Consider the following 25,569-nt stretch of genomic DNA (forward strand, 5'->3'; position numbering starts at 1 on the left):
AGGCTGGAGTTGATTATCTGCTCTCTCTAAGCAGAGGGTGTAAAATGTGATGCTGCAGTAGCTGAGCTGCTGTCTGCAATTAAAGCTAACTAGTAGTTGCTGACCTGCAGCCTGCTATTACAGGCATCTCTCTCTCCCCAGATCTAGAGGAACTGAGCTGCAGTTATTGTTGCAGTAAGCACAGATGAAGCCAAAAAGGTTTGGTTTTCAGAAGCCTGAGAATTAGTTACTGTTAGAAACTACTCGAGCATTTAGATGTCTCTGTGACCAAGAGCTCTAGCACCAGCCAGAGCCCTTGGGATGGTTTGAAGGTGGAGCTGCAAAGAGAGCAGGCTGTGCTCCGAAAGCTGTCAGAAGTCTGTAGCATGACCCTCTGAGTTGGTCCCTGGCTCCAAGTTACAGGCTGGCCTCTAAGGCTGTTTGGCCAGGGAAGGATTTTCAAAAGACCTGCGCTGGTAGTCAGGGTACTGAAGTGGCCTGGACTTGGTTCCTGCCACATTCACATCTGCTCTAGTTACTTGTGAAGTTTGCATCAGCGGCTCTTTTGTGAGCAGCCCAGCTAAGTCTCAGTTCCAAGAACCTATGACTGGCTGTACCTCTGCCTTCTCATGCACTTTCTGACAGATTTGTGCATGCCTGGAGGGCTGTCATGTGCATAAGTCATGTCTGACAATCTGAAAACGTACTCAGGTCTTTCTTTTTCAAGCAGGAAAGTTCAAGGAAGAAGTAGTAAAATGTGTGAGTGAATAAAGATGTGTTTGTGCTGTTACAGTATGTGTGAGCTTTGGCTGGGTTTGCTTTTGTTATGAGCTTGTACTTAAAAAGCTCATTTTGCTCACCAATATTTGAGTTTCATCTAATCCTTGCTGAAGCCTTGATTTTTTGACACAGCACTTAATCAGCATGGTGCTTCTCAGCGCTACCAGCAGCATACAAAAAAGCTGAAATGATTAATCAAGGTATTTGAACAGATTTCAACAGGATTAAGAATTAACTGGAGTTCACCAAAATTTTCCAGCTGAGATGCAGAGCAGGGTTTTTCTTCTACTCAGGACAGCAAGTTAACGTGTAACAAGGCAGTTTCTCACTTGGGCAGTGCTTGTAACTTAAGCTCCAGTGGTGCATACATGGACATTTTCAGTGTAGGAATGGCCACAGGTTGCTGGCCTAGAAGTGTTTTCCAGGCTCTGTGAACTCCCTGCAGAATAAACCTTGTAGCGTGGCTTCATGGAGCTTGGTTTTGTGTTGGGTCTGAGCAGGATTTGCCTGCACGTGTGCGCACTTCGCTAATCACAGCTACACACGACATGGCTGCTTAAGGGAGCTCATCTGTTTGTACAAGCAGGCAGTGGGAGGGACACAGGGCACATGTCCGAGGCTGCACAGGGGGTGCCAGCAGAGCACGGCGGTGCCTGCTCCAAACTCAGCACTTTGGGTGCGGTGCTGCTGAGTGATGCGTGGCTGCGGTGGGAGCAGGTGATGCTCAGGTCTGTGCTGGGTCAGATCACCCGTCCTCTAAGTGCATTGATGAACAGTCAGTCACAATCACTTCAAAAGAAAGAAACATGAAAAGCAAGAACTGGCAATGCTGTGTTTATCTCATCTCTTCCAGTTACCCTTGGACTAGGACTTGAGAGCATGAGGGTGCCCTCCTCTGATACATGGGGTTTAAATACCCCCAGACTGCAGTAAAATTGAGCTCTGGGTCTGGACCTTACAGCTCTCGGTGGAATTGAGAACACTTGCTGCTTTCTGCTGGCAGCTGGAGAGTACAAAATAAATATTCCAAAATTTAATTTAGAGTGTGGTTATGGTCAGAGAAGTGGCTGTAAAAAGGCATCTCTTATTCAATAGATACGCTGCCTCTGTATTCTTCAGACATTCCTGCTGATCTTACTGACTGAGAACAAATCGTTACTGCTGTCAGTGCTGCAAAACCAGTAATGCTGTGGTAAAAAGAGCTGGATTCCCTCCTGCTCTGTGCATTGTCAGCAAAAGCATTTTCTGTTTTTTCTGGTGCAGATTTGCAATAATTGGATGATGGACCACAAGGGAGAATAAAGCAGTGTGATTTTTTCCAACTGAGGAGAGATTTGGGGTCTTAAAATTAGAAAAACTGACCAGAGAGAGAATATTTAAACTAAGCCAGTCTGATTGAGAATGGCTGAGAGTTAATCTGAAGCCCCCCTGTGTCATTTTAAGGTCAGCTTTTTGGGGCCCTTTTAAATAACGCAAGCAAATGCTGGTTCCTGGCTTGGTTTTGCAGGTGTTATATTGCCATTTTTCTTTGATTCATGTTTCTTGCTCTTTTAATGTTACCCTGATGATTTCCAAGTTGATAAATAAATAAAATCACAGATAAGAAAATTTGAGGGCTGAGCAATGGAGCAGTAAGGTCAGAGAAAGAATAGAGCGTGTAATTCAAAAAGATTTTTTTTCTGTGGAATGTGGTGACAATTCTTCAAAATCACTTATTGGAAAAATTCTAGAGTGCAAAGCAATAAATCCGATCTTCAAGTGTAGTTTCACTTTGAAGAGCAACAAATGTAAAAATTACACCTTTGTGCTCAACAGATCTTTTCTTTGTCCATCTGAACCTGGAGAGGTCTTCCATTTCCTGCATTGCTAACAGTAATTTTCTCCTGCTTTTTTACTTCAGTTATCTTTGAAGAGTCTATGCAACTCCAAGGGCCATTGGGTGGACACTGTTTCCCTTTTATGAATCAGGAGCACTGTTATTCCTGATTTCTAGTTTTCATTTCTCAGACAAGATGAAAACTACTTAAGTACACAAAGGTGCAGTTATTTACCTAGCGGGAATTCCCAAAGAATCCAACCTACACAGTCTTATTAAGAGTCTCCTCTCTATTTATGTGTTTGACTGCTTTACAAAGTCTGTTCCAACCCCCTTGGAAAGTTGTTCATGTTCAAGCTTGCAGTCCAGCCAATGGTACCTAACAATGGCTTGTGTCAGAGAACTGCAGCGATAAAATGCACTCGCGGCTGTTCACCTCTGTAGCTTGAAGAGACGCATGAGAAGGAAAGATCCCAGATCAGTTCTTGCATCCTAAGCAAAACTGTTTGCCTGCATTACTTGAGCAGTATCTAATGTGGAAATCACTGGCATGCAGAAAGCAGGGCATACTGCAACAGCATTTTTACAGGGCTTTTGAAAGTCAAGTTGAATGCATGCAACATGCAGTACAAATATCTGCATCCTGACACCTTCCCTGGGTGGGCTGGGCAGGATGGAGGGAATGCAGCACAGCACCTGTGGAGAAATTAAATTTATGTTGTTTTGTATCACTTTTGGGCACCTGTTACATGTGAAATTCTAAGAGTAATGTTTTTCTGCCTTTCTCCTGTATATTTGATGCTTTTTTATACTTTTTTTTCTTTTGTAAAGCAGTTTTTAAAACACTTCCATATTTTGCAGAACAGCTGATGTGATACAGATGATAAAATATAATCTGTCTACAAAACTTTCATGACTAATCCATTACTATGTTTAAAATAAGAATTAAAAATGATTTGGAGAATAGTTTGTTGATTCGTAACCGTGTTAACACAGCTCAGCATATAAATTTACAAAAGCAGAACAAGACAGTCAAGAAGAAGCAGCCACATAATGACAGCAATATATCTGTGTGATGGTGGTAAATAAAAAATGTCTTCTGTAACAGGTATATATGTGTTAAGAAGATTCCCTTTTATTTTTTCTAGGCGCCAGTAACAGATGTGCAGTTTGGTCCTATGAGACTTCATCAAGATCAACTTCAGGTAACAGTTGAAACTGAAATCTTAATTTCTAAGACACACAGACGTTAACTTAAAAAAAAAATGTGACTGGAGTTTTTTGGGTATGGAGATCTTCACAGCATTTTTGTCAAGTGATACATGTGTACCTAACAGATTTTTATCACAACATTCTGTTGTGCATACTAAAAGTCCTGCCTAATTATTTTCTCCAAACATGTCTTAAATCATAAAAATAGAGCTATCTACAGCTCTTTCTGCTATCAATTAGCTTGCAATCAATTTAGTATGTTCCATGTTTTGCATTTTATTGGTAGTCATTTCTTAATCAAAATCTCATCAGAACAATACTAAACGTCCTGCTGAGGTTTATTACACCAGCATTATTACCAGTGTTAACCAAACTTGCAATATCATCACAGAAGATACAAAGTGAGCTTGGCAACGCATATTTTTTTTATTTTTGCTGTTGACTGGCATTACTTCATACTCCTTTTATCTCTTTATGAATATATGTCATATGCCAGCTGTCCCCTTATTTAGTCTGGGATGGGTAGGAGGTTTGCAGATACATGACTCCTTTGAACATCCTCTGAAAATTCTCCTGTATCCCAATGCATACTGAAGTATTAATAATCCAAAATGTTCTTTAATCAGTAATGACAAAACTCCTGGGTGAAATTTATCTGGACCTGCTGATTTGAAAATGTCTGTCTTGGGGTGCAGTTCAAAATCCTCCTGACCTATTGTAGGAATAGACACTATTATCACCTAACATCAAATATTAGGACAGCCTAATTCAACTTTTTCCCACGTATAAATCAAAAATATTCACTGAATATTTCTGCCTTCTTTATCATTATTAATGGCTGTATGATTTCTGTCCAGTCATGGGCCACCCTCTAATTCTTCTAGTTAAACCTTGTAATACAGCTGACCAGGTATGAGGGAAAGAAAAGTTAGACAACATCACATTTTTTCAAGCAGAGTATACAAATAAGATCTGCTGACTGCTCTGTGCTATTGCTGAAAACCATTCTTCCAATCCTAAGTGTGTTATAAATTAACTTCACTAAATATAGCCCAAACTATGACATGTTTTTGCAAACAGGTTAACAAAGTAGGTTGCTATAAAAGGAATCTGAAGTAAATGAGAACTAAGTCCTTCATTCTTACAAAAATATGCACTACATGGAAATGTTAAGATTTACTGGTAGACATTCCACCAACCTGGTCCAAAGTGTAACCAGTGCTGGAATTCCTAAAATCACCCAGAAGATAAGTGGCAGTGGGATGTGGTATGCATTGCACATGCTCCAAATTATTGTCTAACCAAAGCATATATTTAAGTGCAATTTGATTAAATTACTGAAAGATTTGTGTCCTGAGACAATAGGCCAAATGCTGGTTTGGTTTATCCATTTTTCCCAAAAGGCTGCATATACTGAGTCATCCACAAAAGCAGCATTAACATAGATCTTTTTTTTTGCCAGTCTGTATTCTTTCAGACAAAATAAATTTTCCTCTGTAAAATATTACCATGATGCAAAGCACAATCACATCAGTGGGAGTCTTAATTAGTAGACTTCATGTTTATCTTTTGTAGTGTATTCCATCCTAGAATTTGAAACACATTTCAGAAGGAATTGGGTCTTCTCATACTTTGAATTATGTGGGCATTGTGTTGATTTTAAAGAGACTCAGAGAGAGTAATGTTACTGGCAATTACACAATAGGTTATGATACAGCAGATCATAGATCTCGTCTTCCATTTCTGGATTTCAGCCATGGTAATCTCCTTGGGTGATATATATCCCATGGCAAGCTTTGTATAGGAGTTGCGCGGGGTTGTACTCCATGTTCAGAGGTATTTCCATCCAGCGTGAGTTCATCTTGACCAGCCTGTCTGTAGTTCCCAGAAGCCCCACAGAGTGGGCTGCTTCCAATATTTTGGGAAACTAGATTGAGATGAAAAGGAAAGCACAATTTTCATCATGCCACTGAAGCACTATTAAATATTAATTCACATGAGGTGAAGCATGCTCTGGTGAGTAATACAAGTGTTTTGCTGGAGTATGATTCTGGCAAGAAGGAAAAAAAAAAACAAAAAAAAACAACAAGAAAAGGGATGTGTGGTAGAAATTTCACAGAAGAAACATAGACTCACTGTTATTTTGTGTACGTTGTCTGAAAAACAGACATCTTGTCTCAGCTAATTGCCTAAGCTCTGTCTGTAGCTAATGAAGAGAGTGCCACTTCATCCCATGTGGACACAGATGGCTTGGCAGAATATTTTATCCACTTGAAAAAACTCTGTATACAGACAATTATAAAAAACAATAGTCTGTAGGAAGCAATTATGTTAAAAACAATGAATTAAGCCTTGGAAGTAGCTTTAAAAAACTTGTTAAGAACAGACGTAAGTCACAGAATATGTAAGAATTGTTTGTAGTGATTCACTATCTGTCTTTGAACCAGGTACTTTTAGTGTTTGCCAAAGAAGATAACCAGAGTAACGGGTTCTGTTGGGCTTGTGAGAAAGCTGGATTTCGATGTAATATTGCCAGGACACCTGAATCTGCGCTAGAATGTTTTCTTGATAAACACCATGAAATTATCATTATTGACCATAGACATTCCAGATACTTCGATGCAGAAGCATTATGCAGGTAAGCACCACTTCAGTCTAATTAATGCATAGCTATATAGTGAACAAATCATTAAAGTGGTTTTTTTTGCTTTTATAAAACCTGTGAAACGTTGCTGGTTTTTGGACAAATGTTCTTGTGCAGCATCAATTAATGTTATCTCAATGCTGTAATTATGATGGCTGCAGCATTTTTAGTTGTTTGGTAGGACATTTGAAGCTTGATCTGGCATGGAGCCACAGCATGTGAATTTGTTGCCATAATGAAGTGTTTTTTTCCAATACCTGGTTCCATGTTCACACGTCAAATTAACTGCAAAGGTCATGTGCCACCACAGGCAATTTAATGAATACATTCACTTCATTAGCATTCTGAATTTTTTTGAAATGTCACTTTCTGTTGAGTAACTCCAGATGCAAGTAGGCAATGTTTTGTGTGCATGTTTCCATACCTACAGCATCTGAAAATCTGTTATGAGGAGGAAAGTTGCACACTGACTCCAAAAATACTTTCACAAACTGCTGTAAAGTATGAAAAAAGAGGAAAAGGATTTGCTTCTCTGTGTGTCTTCACAGAGGTTTGACAGGCAATGGTGCCTTGTTTCAATGACTTTCCAGTGAAATACCCCTTGGGAATGTGTCTAGACTAAATAACAGTCTGTGGAGTGTGGGTGATGGGGTCAGATTATGTACCGTGGGTGAGTGTGGTAGGTTCAGGGCACTGGGACAAAGGCTTTTGTCCTTGCTGAAATAAAGTAATTAGGTAAGATCTTTGTCAGTCATGGACTATATAGCAGCACTGTTTGCCTTGTTACATTTTTACCATTCTGTCCCAGAGTAAAGTGAAATAATCCTTAAATTAGTGAGATATTTTAAGTACTGTAGGAAGGTTCTGTACAGTCATGGTTTCTGAAATGTGAACTTTAAAAAATGTTAAATGATCTTGCTTTTTATTTAAAGGTCTATCAGAACAACTAAACCCTCAGAAAATACAGTCATTATTGGTGTAGTACGAAGGTAAATGCTCATCTTTACTTATAAATCTCATCAACAAAATGTGAATCTTATCATTGTAAATGTAAATGCTACAGTAAAAAAAATAGAATTAAAACTGAAATAGAATTAAACTTAGAATTAAAACTGAAAACTGAATTAGAACCTCTTACTTTGCTAATGATAATGTAATTATATCATATAGAGTTTTCACCATTGTTGGCCACAGGATTGGGACAGGATTTTTGATTTCTAGTTTTTACTAGAGAGGTGTCACTTGGTTTTGGTGTTTGTTTTTTCCCCTCTCCTTATAACTGGAGGTTTTAGGAGCATGATTCAAACAACCTTTGCAACACCATTTGCAGAACTCTGGAACTGTCTCATAGATCTGTATTTAGATATTAGTAAGAATAACACTTTGAACCTCTCTTGATCTGTCCTTCAATCTGATTAATCACAGCACAAACAGGAGATCTGTTGAGTTACCAAAAAAAATTGTACAGAACAATTTGAGCAGTGACAAGTAGCATCTGACCATGGAAATCCTGCAAATAAAATAGGCTGCTAAGACATTGCAATAAAGGAGTGCATATGCTTTTTTCCTCCTCCTCCCTCTTGAACACACTGCTTATATATCATTAAATAAGTGTGGAGTTTATTTAGACTGTACAGATGTAGAAGTAGCAGAAATGCAATATATTTAACTTGAGACGAATTTTAGATAATTTCCTCCAAATACAATTTTGAGACTGTCCATTTCTCAGAAAACTTATATTCCAAAATCCAATTCTGAGGTGTTGAAATTTCCTGTTAACAATGCTGTTTTCCACCACCATTTCTAGGGAGCAAAAGACCCTAGTTAAACATTTCAAGGGACTCAGTTGTGAATATAATCGTCATTGTTTTTATGTGAGAAAGTCTTATGACTATGAAAACTGTTGCTTCTGCATTCAGAATTGTCTGTCATCAAAGTAATACAAAAGAAAAGAGAAGAAAAGGAGCAGGAGAGAAATAGCAAACGAACTCAAGAGCTTCTTCATGTACATCAGAGAGAAAGACACCTGTGGTTCTGTGGGCCAGCAAATCCTTTCAAAAAGCTAGGAGATTGGAAGGTGGGCTTGCTCACTCACAATTAGGGAGTTGCTCAAAAGGTTTTTTTCTCTGCAATTCATTTTGTCTTTTGAAAATTTTCATATTGTGTGTTGGGACAAGATAAATAGATCCCTGCAGTGACAAGTTCTCATAAGCTTCAGTTCTCAAACTTTTCAGATGTGTCTGGTATCCCTGTCTAGTGGAAACTTCAGAAGTAAGTTTGCCTTTCACTGGGACCAAGTTGATTGTTTCAAGTTCCTGTGTGCTAAACACATGCCTTCTGTAGTTGCCATTTAGGATTTCACAGAGTGAGAACTTTCACATGTTTTCTTCCATTCTGCAAGAAGCATATTTGTGAAAAAGGCTGACATTTAGCCAATAGCATATGGAAGGGCTTCTCTCTGAGGATTATCTTTCTTCGGTTTCCTGCAGTTCACTTGTTGGTGTTGTGTCTTTTTTTTTTTTCTCCTTGCAATATGCCTGCTCTCTTTCTCTGTACTTTTGGGAGGCAGCTTTATCAGATAGCTGGCATGAGGAATGGGGATAATTTTTCTGATACCTGTCTTTGTCTCTCTCCTTAATCTTGGGCAAACCTTGTACTTTACTAGGCATCATTCACTTTGTGCACAGGAAACAAGTGCATGGAAAACGAAAACGAGGTGCCATAAGATCCAAAATTTTAAACATAAATAAAAGCTATTGTGCCATCTGCTAAACTTGACCAGCTTCCATCTACTCATTTACAGAAATCTAGCATAATGACCTTCCCTCCAGATTCCATTCATACATTCACATATGTTTGAGCATCTTTTAACAGTTAGTATAGCCAAGTTTTCCAGAATGATTCAGGTATCTCATTTTAGGAATATGTCATCATGAAGTAACCTACTAGCAGGTGCTGGGTAATCAACAGTAGAAAATCCATCCTCATTTAGGCATCTTGAGTTGTCTACCTAATATTTGGTATATACAAGTAACAAGTGATTTCTTAAAACTTTGGCCATGTAAACATTCAGGTGTATCTTTCACTAGGGACAGCATAAACAACAAAGAAGCCAATACAAAAAAGAAGGAACAATCCAACAGTCTTGCAAATTACTTTTTGTGATGCAAGAAGCTCGTTACTTACAAATAGGAAAAAATAGGAAAATAACATGTTGGCTTATCTGTGCCAAAGATGTAAGTTTGTAATAAACAAAAAAAATGTTTGTAATGACCTGTAAGGATCTAGCTGTACTAGCCTTTAATATGACATTTGGTGTACAGGTATGTCAATGCCTTGGCAAATTGGGGTTTCAATTGATTACAAAAATGATCTCTGACTTTATCATCCTTCTTTAAAAGGCATGCTGATCGTGAAGAGTCGTCAATATTGCCCCTGATCTCTGCTGGCTTCACAAGGGTATGTGTGTTTTATAATCCGCTAGATAGCTCTGACATTCCAGAACTGTCATGGAAGAAACTATACTGAAGTGTGGCTGTCAATGACAGTTTGTGTCAGTAATCCAACCTGTAGATCTTGTTCATGCTTCTCATTCTTACATATTTTCCAATTCTGAACTACTGTACATTGGTAGAGATAGAATAATGCTGACAAGGTAGGTGGACATTCTTAGGGATACCAGAAGTGTCACCAAGACATTTCTTCAGTATACACTTATTTCAAAATAAGTATACAATGCTCTGCTTTAATGTATGACATTGACAAAATTGACTTATTACTCTAGCAGGACCAAAGAGCAGCTTGCAGTGAACAACAGAATGTGCTGTGGGAAATCTCTTCTATCAAATGCCAATTCACATCTGTAAACAGGCTTCAGACACTGTCAAGTGCTAATATCTATTGTTTGGAGGCACCTGAAAAGTATTACATTGAATCTGTTCCTTGGCAACTATTCCAATTAAGCAGGAAAGGTGCTTATTAGTGTGTCAGTTAAGTGGATTCCTTATTGCATTAAGCTGACAATGGAACAAAAATATGCATGATTTGCCATTGTAATTCAGAGTGTTTTGGTTGCATGCTCGTTGGATCTTTTCCTGTCCCATCGCAGTCCATCTGGACCCATTTACTTATTTGTAGTAAAAACTTCCTAATACAGGAAGTGTTAAAGCCTGAAAACAACTGTACTTCTATGCACAAAATCATTCCAGTGGGCACAGAAGTAATCCAACACAGGTTCTGAATTATTTATAGATCAGAGCCTTGGACATTGGTCTAATGGAAAAGCACAAAGTTTTGTTTAGCAGCATTGATGTGGTGGCTTATCTTTGATAATCTCCACCCTCCTGTTCCCCAAATCAATGTCTATGTCAGTTTATCATGAGCAAAGATTTAACACTCAGGCTTCTACGTGGTAAAAACAAGAAGTTTCAAAAAAGCATCAGAGAAAAGATACTTGGGTCATTGCTGTATGGGGCCCCAAATGAATAATTGTATCCAGTAGCAGGTACATTTTTGGGGAAGTTTTGCTTTCCTATATGTATATAGTATATTGGAATATTAGTAATTTGAAGCTCATAATAATCTTAAATTTTGTTGACCAGAGACACAATGTTATTTTTGATTGTTATTTTAAATAAATAACATGAAAGTTTATAAATTCATTAAAAGTAGATTATCTTATATTTTGATCCTGCTGACAATTACACAGAATAAACAGCTTGGCTGAACCTCGTTGCTGTGAGGTTCTGTCACCTTTTCAAAATGCAGTAACCTGAAAAATTTTACTAGTTCCGGAAAATAATCTTACCAAGTTGCTTACATTACAACATGTTCATTTTTTGGCATATCTCTACACCTTTTTAATCTTCTATCAAGCAAAAGAAAACAGAGCCTCATACCCTTGAGTACAGAAATGTGACTAATGAAATATTTCTAACATTTTATTTGCAGAGATATGTAGAAAATTCCAATATAATGGCCTGTTACAATGAGTTAATTCAGCTGGAATTTGGAGAGGTGCGGGCACAATTCAAACTAAGGTAATTTTACCAAAAACATCATCAACAAAAATTTCCAGTTCAGCCATATCCTTACAAGAGCATTCATTTTACTGAACTGTAGATAATTATAGAATGTCAGTTAGCTAAAGAAAATGTGTTAATCCTTAAAGTACAACTTTGTTTAGTATGGAATTATAATAGTTTATTAGCATATGCAGTAAGAATTATGAGGATTAAAGCTAATCAGATGTCATTTTTTTGTCTCTAGGGCTTGTAATTCATTATTCACAGCATTAGAGAAAAGTCAAGAAGCCATTGAGATCACAAGTGAAGACCATGTAATACAGGTTTGTTCCAGTTATTTTTATAAGTACAGAAAATTGCTCTGCGGGCTGATGGTATTTTATTTCATTCACGTTTATATTTCCTCTTTTTTATGGTGCAAGAATCCAACCTAACTTAATGGTTCTCATCAGGTTGGAGTGAATTTAGCTGTAGAGTAGAATTTTCTCCATTTAAAATATCTTGTATAAATCAAGTAAATTTTAAGGGACAGTTGTTTCTGAAAAAATAAGAATTTATGTTTTTTTTTTATTTTTTTTTTATATCATGAATGAATGCAGCTGCTAACTTGCATACATTCTTTCCCCAAAAATATTGTATGTTAATCTGATGCTTTTGAAAAGCAGACCAAATCGTTTAACTATTTAAGTAAAGGTAGAAAAGAAGATTTATTTATTTATTTTCATAAATCTGATGCTGTTCGTTGAATCAGGATTTTTGGGCCAACTGTTTTTGAATGTAATTGTTGATTAAAAATGGAAAAGAGTTTGTGCTTAGGTCAGCAGTCCTGAGAAACATCATCTTTATAAGGGGGTTAGTTCCACTATGAAGGCCATGAGGAGTGGTTTTATTAGTAGTAAAGAGCTTGAGTCCAAGCCTCTGGGAGTTACAGTGTGCATATAAATTGTACCCTCTTGACCCAAATCTTGACAATGGCAATTTCACTGAAGGATGTGTTTTCTACATCCCTTTTACAAAAAGAACAGAACATATCCTTAAGTTGTTTGGAAATACACTTTTTCAGACCAAATTTTGCCACTCTGCAGAGAGAATATAAAAGAACTGACATGTGCAAGAGTCCTGGAGCTCCAGCAGACAGGCCTTTCTTCCATAATAGGCTAGAGGAGAAATGCTAGGAGCGGAGAGCATCCAGTGGCACCCTTTCCATATCTGTTACATCAAAACATTCAACGTTGTGAGGTGTTCAGATCCCGTTATTACGGGTCCTGTGTCTACGACTCAGCTAGTGAGAGTCATGAAGGTGTGGGCTATATAGATACCAGTTTTTAGTTTCATTGAGCAAGGGCCAGAGAACTACAGTGAAATGCAGCATTCAGCTGAGAGAGAAAGTTGCTTTCTCAGACTGCACTTCTTCCAGTCAGTTTGGCTGAGCTTTGCCTGGACAGGGGAGTGATGGTGGTTGGCTCTTGCACACAAGAAGGCAAAGAATTCGTCAATGGATAAGTTTAATGTTTCTATGGTATCCCACCATCTAATTTGTGAATTTTAGGAATGCTGAGGTAGGTTTGAGTTTTTTAGGTTTGAGAACTGAAAAAGCTAATTTTTCAGGGTTTTATGTTGTCTGTCAAAACGATGGGTGTATAATGCTCAGCTGGTTCCATATTTTCCCTCTCTTTGCTCACATGCACATACTCTGCATGACTGTTCTAGCATGGACATTCATGTTTTTCTCCACAAAGAAAAAACATTTAGATATCTCTTTCAGGAACAATGCATACAGAGATTTATTTCAGGTTAGGAAAGAGACACCTAAGTTTAGCAAATAGACAAAAAGGGATTCTATTGTGTTTTAAGTATACTGTTGAATATTGGTTTGTTTTTATTTCACAGTACGTCAATCCTGCATTTGAAACAGTGATGGGCTATCAAATAGGTGAATTAATAGGAAAGGAATTAACAGAAGTGCCTATAAATGAAAAAAAAGCTGATTTCCTAGATACTATTAATTCCTGCATAAAGATAGGAAAGGTGAGTAATGACATTGTGTTGCTTCTCACTTGCTATTTGTAAAAGTTACTGTTGTCCAGGGATGACACATGACATAACCTGCATCTTCATAGCCCAATATAGCATTTGCAGCTTGATTACTCAAGCAAGATAAGGAAGTGAAAAATGCTCATTTTTAAGGGCTTCTTCTTTAGTTGTTTGGACGAGCTACATGCTTTATGAAAATTATTGGCTTGCTGTGTTTGTTTATAATATATGCTGTATATAGCAAAAGGTGTAGGCATACCAAAGAAAATTGGTCTAAAAGCACATGTTACCCAGAAAGATGCAAATGAGAAAAGAACCACATGGAAGTATTTTAACATGAAATGTGGAAGCTGATCTGCAACTTCAGAATGTGAAAATATCAGAAAAGACATTTTCAATATCACTTGATAATGATAGGTGGTGTCAGCTGCCAATACTTTTTATCCTCTTATGACATGGGAGCTGTCTAATGGATTTCTAATGGATTTCCATTAGAAATGTTTGTTGCACCAAGAAAGTACACGAGAAAGTGCAGCTGGCTTCAAGGGAGGTCACTAGAGAGAGGCATCGCTGTTTGCCTGCTAGCTCCACAATGTTCCCTTGGGACTGTTGTGGCTGCAGTGTGAGGACCACCTAGGAGCTTTCACTTGTTTTGACAATGAGCTCTAAGTGCTTCTGGTGTCATTGAACATGTCGCCTTGTATAGAGACCATGGAGGTAACAGAAAGATTGGGGAATTGGTGTGTTCGTAGATGCATCATGGTCCACGCTCAGACCTGAGTCAGGTCATGGCACTCGTGTATCCAGGCAGTGATGCAAAAGCACCAATGCAAAGTTGTGATGAGTCATACTGTGTACTTAACGCAAGCATTCATTATCAAAACCTGCGCTCTGGATGCAGATTGTATGTGCATTTCAACAAGAATGTGTAACTCATTTCTGTGTGTATTGGTCTTTTGGAAGAGATCCAAGCAATAGACAGTAGCTTGGATTTCGGTGCTTTGTACCTTTGTTGCCTGACCAAAATTATTTCAGTAAATGATTGTAATACAAAACTGATGTTATGAGGGAGTATATATTATTAAGTTATAATTCAAACACATTAGATATGTCAGGCTTTAAAACCACAACATCAATTCTCAAGATATGAAGTGATCAAATTCTTAATATTTTAGTGTGCTGATAAAAATGTCTTTAATAATAGAAACATATTTCATTCTATGAATGATAGAAATCTAACCCTGATCTATCTCTTTCCTTGCAACATATTTCACTCTTGGCTCTAGGACTTCCAACTGTGATGGCTAATGAAATACTACTTCTTAAAACCTGTCTGTCTGGAACAGCTTAAACTGTTTTAAGTGGATATGTTCTGTTTGCACGTTTTTGTATTTCCCTTTGGAATGTTTTGTAGTATGCAATTTATGTAGCCTCACATCTACATATTAATAGAAAAATGTATTACAAATGAAATTATTACAGGAAGTACTTGCAAGTAGAGCTTGACTGGGCGGAACAACTTTTGAAATACTGCAGTCCTTTGAAGGTGCTTTAGTTTGAAATGATTTGTGACAAGGTGTTACAGCATTTTCAGCAATGCCTAACTTTTGTCTGGATCATTCTGATTTGGTCTGTTCGTTGTTTTCAGGCTTGTGATTACTTTATATCCTAAATTTAAGTCTGCTTCTGATTACAATCAACTATATATTGGTTACCATAGGTTACAGCATACTAAAAAAGCCAGCTGTGTTCTGTGATATTCTCCTCTCAACGTTTTTTTTGTTTGTTTTTGAATAAACATGGTACTGTAACAAAAATAATAGAAAGTAAGATGTGCTGATCTTTAGAAAAACTAAGCTGTAGAAAATCTACATCTAGTCTTTACATGGAATTTGGGAAGATGAACTCTTGCAGCATTTCCCTTCATGTGCTGACAAACATCATGCTGTGAGCAAGTTCAGTGTATCCAAAGAAGAACTGAGAGACGTTATACACAAAAATTGCTAATTGCACAATGCATAGGGATTTGTGGGTCAGGATGTTGTTTCCCTTAGCAAAAAAAAAAAAGTGGAAGTTCATTTTTTGTTACTATAACTGGCTATAATTTGCAAGAAGCCAACGTTATTGAAAGGCATTTTCACGTATCCATACTTGAGTTAAAAAATAAGTTGTGCTTTTTCATCCTTTTATGATTCAAGTGACATCCATTAAGATGAAATGTGCAGGACTGTTTCTGACTAGAGTTCTCGCTTCCTCTGATCTCTGCAGTTTGACACAAAGATCTTTAACTCAGTTTCATTTTTTCTAAAGTGAGGTAGATAGCTATCGATAAATCAGACAAGGCATGCAATTCCTCTCACTCCTTGGGAATGATGTGCAAGATAGCTGTCTTTACAGGGGGAGTGGGGGAGTCATCAAGCTCTGTGAAAAAGGTCTGTGGCAATTCCTTCCTAACTCAGAGTTACGTTCTGTGCAATTGTTTTTATGACACCTTCTGTTTAATTTAGTTTGTTCTGTTTTCGACAAGGAGCTTGCTGAACGTTGCTGTCTAGTGCGAGAAACCCCAAACTGAAAGGGAAAGCTGAATTAGGGAATTACTTGTCATGCATGAATGAATTATTTTGGTGGATAGAACCAGGGCCTTCTGAATGAAGTCTTAAATCACAGCATTGATTTTTAGAATACTGTATAAGGGGTGAAAGTGTTGTTTTCTTACTGGGTATGGTTTTTACTTTCCATTTGAGCCTAGCCTGACAGGCTGTGCAGAAATGACTGATGACTGTTATTTGTGTGGCAGTACTGTAACCATAAAATGACTTGACTGACAGCACATCTTGTGAAGCAGCTCCTCTCTGTTGGATTGCTGACAGAGGCTCTGTGAGAGCATATGGTGTTCTTAAAATATGTTTAAGTAACATCCCTGTGAGAACTTTACATACCAACAGGAGCTTGGCTTGGGCCTCCTATTTTTTGGAATTCTGCTGACCTTTTCCCTGTCACGTTCCCTGCCACAGTTTCACAGGTTTTAGACATTCACAAGTTGAAAAATCTATCTGTTGACTATGAAGAGCACATTGGTGAATAACTCGAACCTGTTTTGAAAAGCATGCACTTTCAGTGCAAGAATTATCCAATCTGTCCCTTATGACTTCACCCATTTGTGCATATTCTGGCTTTATTACCTGGGTTAGAGATCGATCATTCATCTCTGCCTCATCCTGGTTGTCAAGAAGCTATTGATATGCATACTTGTAATTATGAGAGTGTGGAATTTTGTGATGTTTGCCTTATCTTCATTTGTATTCTTCATGCAGCTCACAGGAGAAGATATTATGTCTGCTTCCTAATTTGTTATTCACAGTGCTTTTCTCTGACAGCTCCTTGGAAAAGCCTTTCATATTTTCTTCTGCACAGCCTGTCATCATGCAGCTCTCTGTGGGCAGGAGTCTTTATTTGTTGGCTCAATTAGCATAGATGCAAAACTCTTTTCTCTGTACCTGGGCTCTGGCCTGCTTGACTGTGAGATCTGTCAGTCCAGTGTAAATAACTATGTATCGGGTGCCCCGTGAAGGTATTTTCACATACATTGGTAAGATCTGAACTAAAGCCTGTTGAGCTCAACTGAGGGACAGCTACTGGCATGGGTAGTTTGCATTAAGTGAATATGCAATATGGGATTCATTAATTATTAATCATTAGATGCCCAGATCAAAATCTGCAGCTTTAAATAAAACACAACACCAACAACTACTCAAGGGATGGAAATGCGTAGGCAAGACTGTAAGCCTTGTCAATGGCCAGGTTACAAGAGACTGGCACAGCTGGAAGGTTTCGGGTTGCTGTGTTGCTACCAGAAATGAGCAGAGGAGACCTGGGCTTTCCAAACTTGTTTTCCCTGAAATGTCCTAAATAGCCCTGTGAGGGGGCAATTCTTGCCTGGGCACCACATGTGAGGGGAGACCTGGGGATGTCTGTCAGTGCTGGGTTGCATATCTTTGCTGTGGCATTTGTAGCACAGTTTGAGAAGCAGCAGTGATGTCTTGAGGGCATTTGGAGGGAAAGACAGGGGTAAGGAGGAGAAGGGTTTGTTGGAGCTGCCTTTAGCTCCACCTGTGTGTGGGCATGGGAGCTCTGCTGCTTCACAGCGCGGTGTGGGCTCCACTGCAGGCGGCTCGTTTGGGGCTGGGTGATGGACCGTGATGGTGCCTTCTGGCTTTATAATCTTTAAATAACAAAAGTGATTTAACAATATTTCGCTTAAAAGCATGCCTTGAACAAGGGAGAAGGGTCACTTTCTGAGCCTCATTTGAAAGAAAAGATGAGGATTTGGTAAAATTTACATTCTGCACTAGAAAGAAATGTCTCATTTCCAGAGGAAAAAAACGACTTCTTACAACAAAATGAGAAATTCCTTTCCACTTTTTTTTTTCTTTTTCCATTTGAGTTTTATCAAAAAAAAAAAAGATACTGGCAGTGACAATCTGATACTGCAAAAATTGTCTACTTCAATGTTATCCTGAGAGCAAAGAGCTTTTAGAGGGGAGGTCAGCAGATGGAAGGCAGAATCCAGTAGCTATTCTAAGCTCTTTTTTGCTTAAAAAAACAGGATAAATCTCTGACGTGGTTTGAGACTGAACAGACAGTGTGGAAAGTAAACGCATTAGGATACCAAAGCACTCTAAGTTACAGATATATCTCATGTTAATGAGTGATGTGACTTCTCTGCTAGACCATCAGTCTTCTTGGTGAAGGTGACACCAACATGCTCTGGGATTTCAGAAAATGCCGCCTGTTACAATGCCAAAGATCAAAATCCAGTGCCCTTCCATGTGTTCATATGTTTGTTAGACTTGGAAGGATGACCACCGTAGGTAAGAGTTACAAAGTATGCTCAGATTTTCTGCTACTGTTTAAAAAAAGAAGTTAAATTATGCTGTATACAAGGATTGTTTGGAACTTAAATCGCTTGATTTTGTAAATAAAATGCCAGGGTATCAAGAAGACATTTCTGAGGAATTCTGTAGTAACTTCAGATCAGAATGAGATAACCTCTGAACCAACATCATCTTCATCAAATTGCTTCTTATTTTCACATGTTCCTCTGATGTACTCTTTGCCTTTGTGACCTTTACGGGTGAACCCTTAGGTTTTGTATTTTACAACAGTTTTCAGTGAAGAAAGGTATGAAGCTATAGCTTCTCTTCCTGTTTTATCTCACTTCTCCAAGTTGCCAAATGAAGGAGAATATGTAGAAGAACGTATTTGGTTTGCTTATTACATCTTGAACTTCCTTTTGCTTGAATTCCTTTTTCAGGAATGGCAAGGAATGTACTATGCGAAAAAGAAAAATGGAGATAGCATACAGCAAAATGTGAAGATATTACCTGTTGTCGGACAGGGAGGGTAAGTATGAATGCTAAAGCCATGATTTAGGTGTGAATCAAGGTTCAGTTCAGAGTTCAGTTACTGTCAGCAGGCATTGGATTATCTATCCCAATATAAAGGAAACTTATGCAAAGAAGGGAGCGTCAGACCTCTGTATTTAATTCCTTGGGTTAAAATCACCTTTACATGTTGTGTACAAGAAATGTGAAATTCTCCCAATTCTCCCTAGAAAGGAGCCAGAGATCCAGATGTGCTCACTTGTGACTCTTTCTGTGTGTTGTGTGGGGAGCACCAGAACCTACATCCTGTTCTACTGTTCACCTGTAGCATGTCCCTCACGTACTCATGGCCGTTGTCAGGTGTCTTTCTGTGATGAGGTTACTGTGTGCTTTGATCCTGGTCCAAATTCAAGCATGTCTTGGTCCCCAGGTAAAGCATTTTGGAGCATGCAGGTATATGTTAGTTGTTGGTACATTTGTGATGAGTACATCTTTATGATATTGGGAAAGAAAGTGGATCAAATCACATACAGTAGCAGTATAAAAATCCCTTTAAGGCAATACAAACATTAATTAAAAGCACTGTGCATTATCTCCAGACTTGGCTGAGACACTTCCTTAGGAAGTTGTGTCAATGTGAAGGAGAGGCGAAATGCAGCTTCTTCATGCAGTTACTTCCTTTAAAAAAAAAAAAAAAGTGTTTTAGGTTGATTTCATCCCTTGGAAGTAATTCATGTTCTCTAGTCTCCATCAATAGAGTGAGGACATTTCCAGCTTATTATGCCAAACTTGTAAAACTAATATATACTGTGTACCTTGTTACTCAAGGAGAAATCTAAGCTCATTTGAAACTGGCTTAGAAAGTTCCCTGCTAATCAAAGATTTAGTTTTCAGATTGATTAACCTGTCCCTAAATCCTATAGAAGGTTTCAGTTGTTGGACTGCACTGTTGCATATTTTTTCAGTTATATCATACCTGAAGCATCCTACAGTTGCCCAAAAGAAGCTGGGGGGGCAGGGAGAAAGAGGAAGGAACAGTCTTTGCAAAGGATGTTTCCATTTTGTATTCCCTATCACCTGCAGCAGAACTGTGGGTTGGTTTTGGTTTTGTTCTTTTTTCCATTCCCTACCTAGCCTTCCTGCCAGAACAGGATTTGTCTTATATTAATTTGTTGCTATTACCCATTTTGTGTATCAGCACTGAATTAGAGTTGACGTTTGGATGGGAATTAACACGCTGTTTTTTGCCTGCAGAAAGATTAGACACTATGTGTCAATTAGTAGACTGTGCAATGACAACAATAAGGTAAGTGAAAATGGTGATATGCTTGCTTTAGTTTGAGCCCTAAATACTACAAAATAATGGAAAAGTTCTGACTAACTGGATTTCTCATACTGATTTGTAGGCGGAGAAGACATGTGAACGTGTTCAGGCTGAATCTCAGACAGGTATGACACATCTCTTCTGTCATAATAAATGGAAAATGTACCTGGGGAAAGAAAGAAGCCAGTTGCCAGAATGTGACTGAAAACCACAGCTGCACAGGATAGTCCGAGTCTGAGCAGTACTATTTAGCTAAGGACAGTCTGAACAGTACTATTTAGCTAGCAGTAAACTGGGAATCCATCTCAAAAGGCAGCAAAATAAATACAAGCTCTCTCTACCTGCCACATTTGTCTTAGAAATGCTTTAAAGCCACCCACCCTCAAAAATGCAGTAAGAGGGCCCCAGGTTGGTGTTGTGGTATCGCTGGATTTGGTGTCATGTTTCAGTTGTAGGTAGTGGATCCCTGTGGCAAAATTAAAGACACCGAGGATGCTGTCTAGTCAGCATGTTGCTACAGCTGATCTATAGCTTGCGGCATGTCTGCTTGCATTGCTTTTAACTGTACTGTGGAGTATTTCCATGGGGAAAGAAATGAGTATCACCACCACTACTGTTCATCCTCATCCCACGTATCAACACTGCTGTTAAGATATCTTTGGCATCCATGCCACAGGTACTTCTTAAGTGTAGTCTTGGTAGGACGGGTTTTATCTGTATCTGTTGGAGTCTGTCAGGGATCTGGAATGCATTGCCTAGTTTATTAGTGTGTATTGTACTTTGGGACAACAATTCTTTGTGGCAGTTGTCACTTGAGTGAACTTGGGTGTGTTGCATAAGTTGTATTCACAAGTACACATACATTGTGTCAAGAGCGGAACTTTTCCCTCTGGTAGATCCATTCTGCAAAAACACTTTGCCATGTTTTGTCAGAATGCATGGCTGGGACAATGACAGTGTAATTGGGCAAGAGTTTAAAAATGAGTTTTCATTGTCCCTCATCTGTTGGAGCATTCTGCTAAATGTCACTCAGCTGCTGTGAGGCCTTCTCTTGAGTTTCGGTTCCTTTAACATACATCTTAGGCAGAGCTTATGTCATTGTACAATATAATTTTCTCAACAGATATTCAGACTTCCAGACACAAAGACAGGAGGAAAGGATCACTAGATGTCAGATCTACAACATCACGAGGGAGTGATGGTACGTTAAACAAGCAGATTTTTTTCATTTCAACATATATTCAATTTTTTGTATGCACACACGCATACACATATAAATACAGATAAGTATATATGTGTATATACATATACTAAAAAAATAGCAAGTCATTGGTCTAAGAACAACTTTATATTTGTGGAACAGCCCCATTTTCTTCTTTTGAACTTCTTTGAATCATTTTTTGAAGCAATGAAGAATGGAAGGCTATCATCTATCATCATGCATGGAAGACCTCAGGAGATTCAATAGAAGTACTTCCAAGTACAAATGGCAGACTCTAAACCTAACAAATTACTGCATTTCTTACCTCTTCTCTCGATAAAAATATGATGTAAATTTTCTTAAATGTTTTGTTTTCTTGGCACTGTATTGTACTGTATTTCATCATAGCACCCCAACCTTGATAGATGAGTCACATATTGAAAACTTTTCCTGATACTTGCATGGTTCTGCTAAAGCATGGATCGTTACAGCGTAGGGAGCATGCACTAGTGAAACATGGAAGGAGGTCTGTGGCAGTGAGAATACAATCATGCCCCAGTATGAAGAATAGCATTGATTGTTTTTCTAAAGAGGTGTTCAGTACGAAGTAGCAGAGATCTGTCTGTGTTTTATAGGTGCACAACATAATTATATAGAAAAATCCCTTTGGGGCCTTTCCTCTACAAAGACAGAATTGCTAACTGAAATAAAACTTTTTTTTTTTTTTTAAATTTTCAATGAATGAGGGGTCAGAACTTCTGCTATTTTAATTTGGCATAGATTTCTTCACTTCATAAGAGCTTCACTGATTTACCTCAGCATGGTAGCTGACTCATTATGACTTGTCATGTTGAACCAGGCAGGAAAAGTATTTGTATCTTATAATAACCTAAATGCAATTGTTACCTACATGAGCCTGCCAGTTTATGCACACACACATCTATATAGTCTTTTAACTCAGTATTTCCTTAAATATTTTAATCAGTTCAAATACAAAAACAAAGCCATAATTTTGCCAGCTACTTATCTCTAATCTGGATAGCAATGGTTCAGCAGGCATCTTTTTGCACCTGTGTGTCCCCAGCATAACAAGCATGTGTATGCATTCTATAGTAGATACTTGTGAAGGGCACAGCAGGTTAAGCAGTTCAGAAAATGAATCTAGGTTTCTTGGCTGAAACCTCCAGTCATGCCACGTCACTGGATTCAGGATACTAATTCTGCTTTGTTTCCCATGCAGGCAGCTCACAAAGGAGGCACTCTTCTATGGCCAGGATACATTCCATGACTATTGAAGCACCTATTACCAAGGTAATGTGCAACTGTTGCTGGCTATTGTCAGTTGTGCTGTACTGGAATACCATGGCCCAAGGCTCCAACAAAGCATCTAGACTGAGGAGCAAGGCAGTGTTGGCCTCCAGTGCAACTTCTTCCCTCATTCTACCAGTCCACTGATGGAGCTCCAAAAAACAGATGCTTTGAACTGAGTTCTCCCAAGGCTGTGTAGCAGAGTGCCCTCCCTGTGGCCAGCCCACAGCATGATCCTTTTGAAGGATTCTTGCCTGTGTGGAGGAGGAGACTGGAGTTCCTCCTTCTTACTTACGCATTATAAACTGCCTTCTGAAACCATTCAAGGATTTGTCAAAAATCAGCTCTTCTATAAAGTGGCAGAGGCAAATGGAAGAAGGTTACGCTGAATCCATTCAGAGTCATTTTGGGGCTGTGCCTTGAACAGGAAAGTATTAATAAGGCTGCTGTCTTTAAGGCCGTTATCTTGTTCCTAAAGGTAGTCGTAAACATCAGTGTTTTATTAACATCCCTTTCACTTTGATTCCCCATATGTGGATTAAAGTTTTAGATCTGATTTAATTGCTATGAGTTTTCCATAATAATTGATGAGAGTGTTTGTTCTTTCTTAAATTACTTTTAAATTCAAATCATGTTTGATGTTAAACTAGGTAATAAACATCATCAATGCTGCACAAGAAAGCAGTCCAATGCCAGTTGCAGAAGCTTTAGACCGAGTTTTGGAGATATTAAGAACCACTGAATTGTACTCTCCACAACTGGGAACAAAAGATGAGGATCCACATACAAGTGACCTCGTTGGAGGGTTGATGACAGTAAGTATATACTGCTACAAACAGCTATTGATTAATGTTCTGCTGCCTGATGTTCCTGGTTACTTGATCTTTATTATCTGGCAGATGCTTTGCCTAAAAACTCCAAATTTTCATGAAAAACTGCTCACTTCTTTTTTGTGTTTTCTCCCCACCCCCTTTATTAATGTAGCTCTAGAATGAAATTGACCAGTCCCTTTGAAGCATTAGTTTCACTAGAAGTGGGAAGTAAAAACACTTTTTTTCCAATGTGTATCATTTTAGAAATGTATAGATGGGAGAGGAAGAAAGAAAGACAGATAGACATGCATATTTATTAATTAGGATTAGAATGGACTGTATAAAAAGTGTATAAATAAGACGTATGGGTTTTCAGAAGAATGGAAAATGCTTTTGAGTTGCTATTTCTTGGATTATATTTGAATTTGTAGAGACTCATAGAAAGATCAGTGCTTTGAGCTAAGAACATGAATTTTCACACGAAAACAAAATCATGCTCCACAGAACTCATAATTTAAATAAATAAGGCAAAAAAAGGACTGAAGAAGGCGGCATATATTATTATGTTATCTAAAAAGGAACAGGGACATTAGAAAAAGAAGCATTGTACCCAAAATTGAACAAAGGGCATGTAGCAAAGCAAAGAATTGAACTCAAACCTTCAGAGTCTGGAGTGTGGCCCTCCTTTTGATAACTAGATGAACTTGGCAGAATGTTACCTGTGCCTCCAGGATATGTGTTCCCATTAGTCTGTAGATTGCATATAAAAGGCTACCTCAGGAAAAAAGAAGACAGTGTGTTGGATGCAAAAGGCTCACAAAATGCGAGCTTTTCAGAGATGTCTCTGGGCTATTACAATTTCATGCTCAAGACAACTTTGCAGTATCCATTAAAGTCTTGAAAGAGTTTAAATATATTTTTGCCTTGTACAATAACACATCAAATGTCTAATCAGGAGAAACATATGAGAGACTTCAAGAATTCCAGAAGATCAGAATGGTTCACACAGGGTTGAATTTACTAGCACAGGAGACAAAATATATTGTTACATTAACCATAAAAATATTGTTGGAATGGCAATGCATTAGAGTCTCAAAGTGAATCTTTTCTCCTGTTGACGATGTTGTCGATAAACTTAGCTGGCTACTCCTTTTTGTAGATTGTTTGTTCTTTACATACATTTGTATTCTGCTTGTAATTCAGTCCATGGTCCCAGAACATGCAGGTAACAAAATTACAAAATACAAAATCCTTACTGAATATAAAACAAAGGATATTTTATGGAGCAATAGAAAAGCAGAGAAAACCCATTTCAGGGTATAGGGTGTACGCTGAGTTTTAAAATGATCTGGGGGAAATATTTTTTCCAGCAAAGGGAACCAGAATCTTATTATTCCATTTCATGTTCAGAAGCTATATCTGAGTCGTAGGGAACAAGCAGTAGGTTATTGGATTTGAACTCTTACACAGAATTCATGATGGGAAGGGCATTTGGAGTTCAAAGATGGATTTTCCAGATACAATTACACCTGCTATTTCAACTCCTAAAAAAATAATCTTTGATTCTAAAGGATGCACAGCATCTGGTGTACCAAATCCTTGTTTCATAGTGGTGCTATTGAAGAGTCGCTGAGCCAATTAGAGTGGTGGTACTCCCTTTCCTTTATATCGCAGAACTTCAGACTAATTTGCTTCCAAATTTGAAAAATAAAAATGAGTTATAACCGTTCCTGTACATGCAGGCATTGCATGTTCAGATACAGCATCCACATTTACCTCAGCTATGCTTTGGGTACATAGCACAGGGAGTTGCATTCAGAAAGACTGATTTTTTTTTTTATAACCTTTTTTTTTTACATCATGAGCTAAATATTGATGTGTGGTAACTTAACAGTATACATCAAAAGAGGAGGCAGAATTTGGGCCACAGCATTTAGAATTATGAGCAGAAAGGTAAATATTAAATGGATCATTCAGTTAGTTTTAATCCTTTGGCTGAGTTTTCACATTAGGCATCATGCCAGAATTACACCTAGGAGGCACTGAGCTGG

General features: G+C 38.2%; 1 protein-coding gene across 6 annotated transcripts in view; it reads left to right on the forward strand.

Moving 5' to 3' along the window:
• Nucleotides 1-25,569, forward strand: part of PDE8A (phosphodiesterase 8A) — a 172,617-nt gene that overhangs the window by 130,578 nt on the left and 16,470 nt on the right. For all 6 annotated transcript variants that reach the window (XM_035554820.2, XM_050713071.1, XM_050713070.1 and 3 more), the window contains 13 exons: nt 3,724-3,780; nt 6,235-6,425; nt 7,364-7,420; nt 9,833-9,890; nt 11,382-11,470; nt 11,700-11,778; nt 13,346-13,483; nt 18,804-18,892; nt 20,128-20,179; nt 20,280-20,322; nt 21,321-21,398; nt 22,639-22,709; nt 23,357-23,521. In XM_035554820.2, the coding sequence (XP_035410713.1) occupies nt 3,724-3,780; nt 6,235-6,425; nt 7,364-7,420; nt 9,833-9,890; nt 11,382-11,470; nt 11,700-11,778; nt 13,346-13,483; nt 18,804-18,892; nt 20,128-20,179; nt 20,280-20,322; nt 21,321-21,398; nt 22,639-22,709; nt 23,357-23,521 (1,167 nt within the window). The remainder of the gene's footprint in view (nt 1-3,723; nt 3,781-6,234; nt 6,426-7,363; nt 7,421-9,832; nt 9,891-11,381; nt 11,471-11,699; nt 11,779-13,345; nt 13,484-18,803; nt 18,893-20,127; nt 20,180-20,279; nt 20,323-21,320; nt 21,399-22,638; nt 22,710-23,356; nt 23,522-25,569) is intronic.

The sequence above is a fragment of the Cygnus atratus genome, chromosome 11 (assembly GCF_013377495.2).
Source record: "Cygnus atratus isolate AKBS03 ecotype Queensland, Australia chromosome 11, CAtr_DNAZoo_HiC_assembly, whole genome shotgun sequence".
Classification (NCBI taxonomy): domain Eukaryota; kingdom Metazoa; phylum Chordata; class Aves; order Anseriformes; family Anatidae; genus Cygnus; species Cygnus atratus.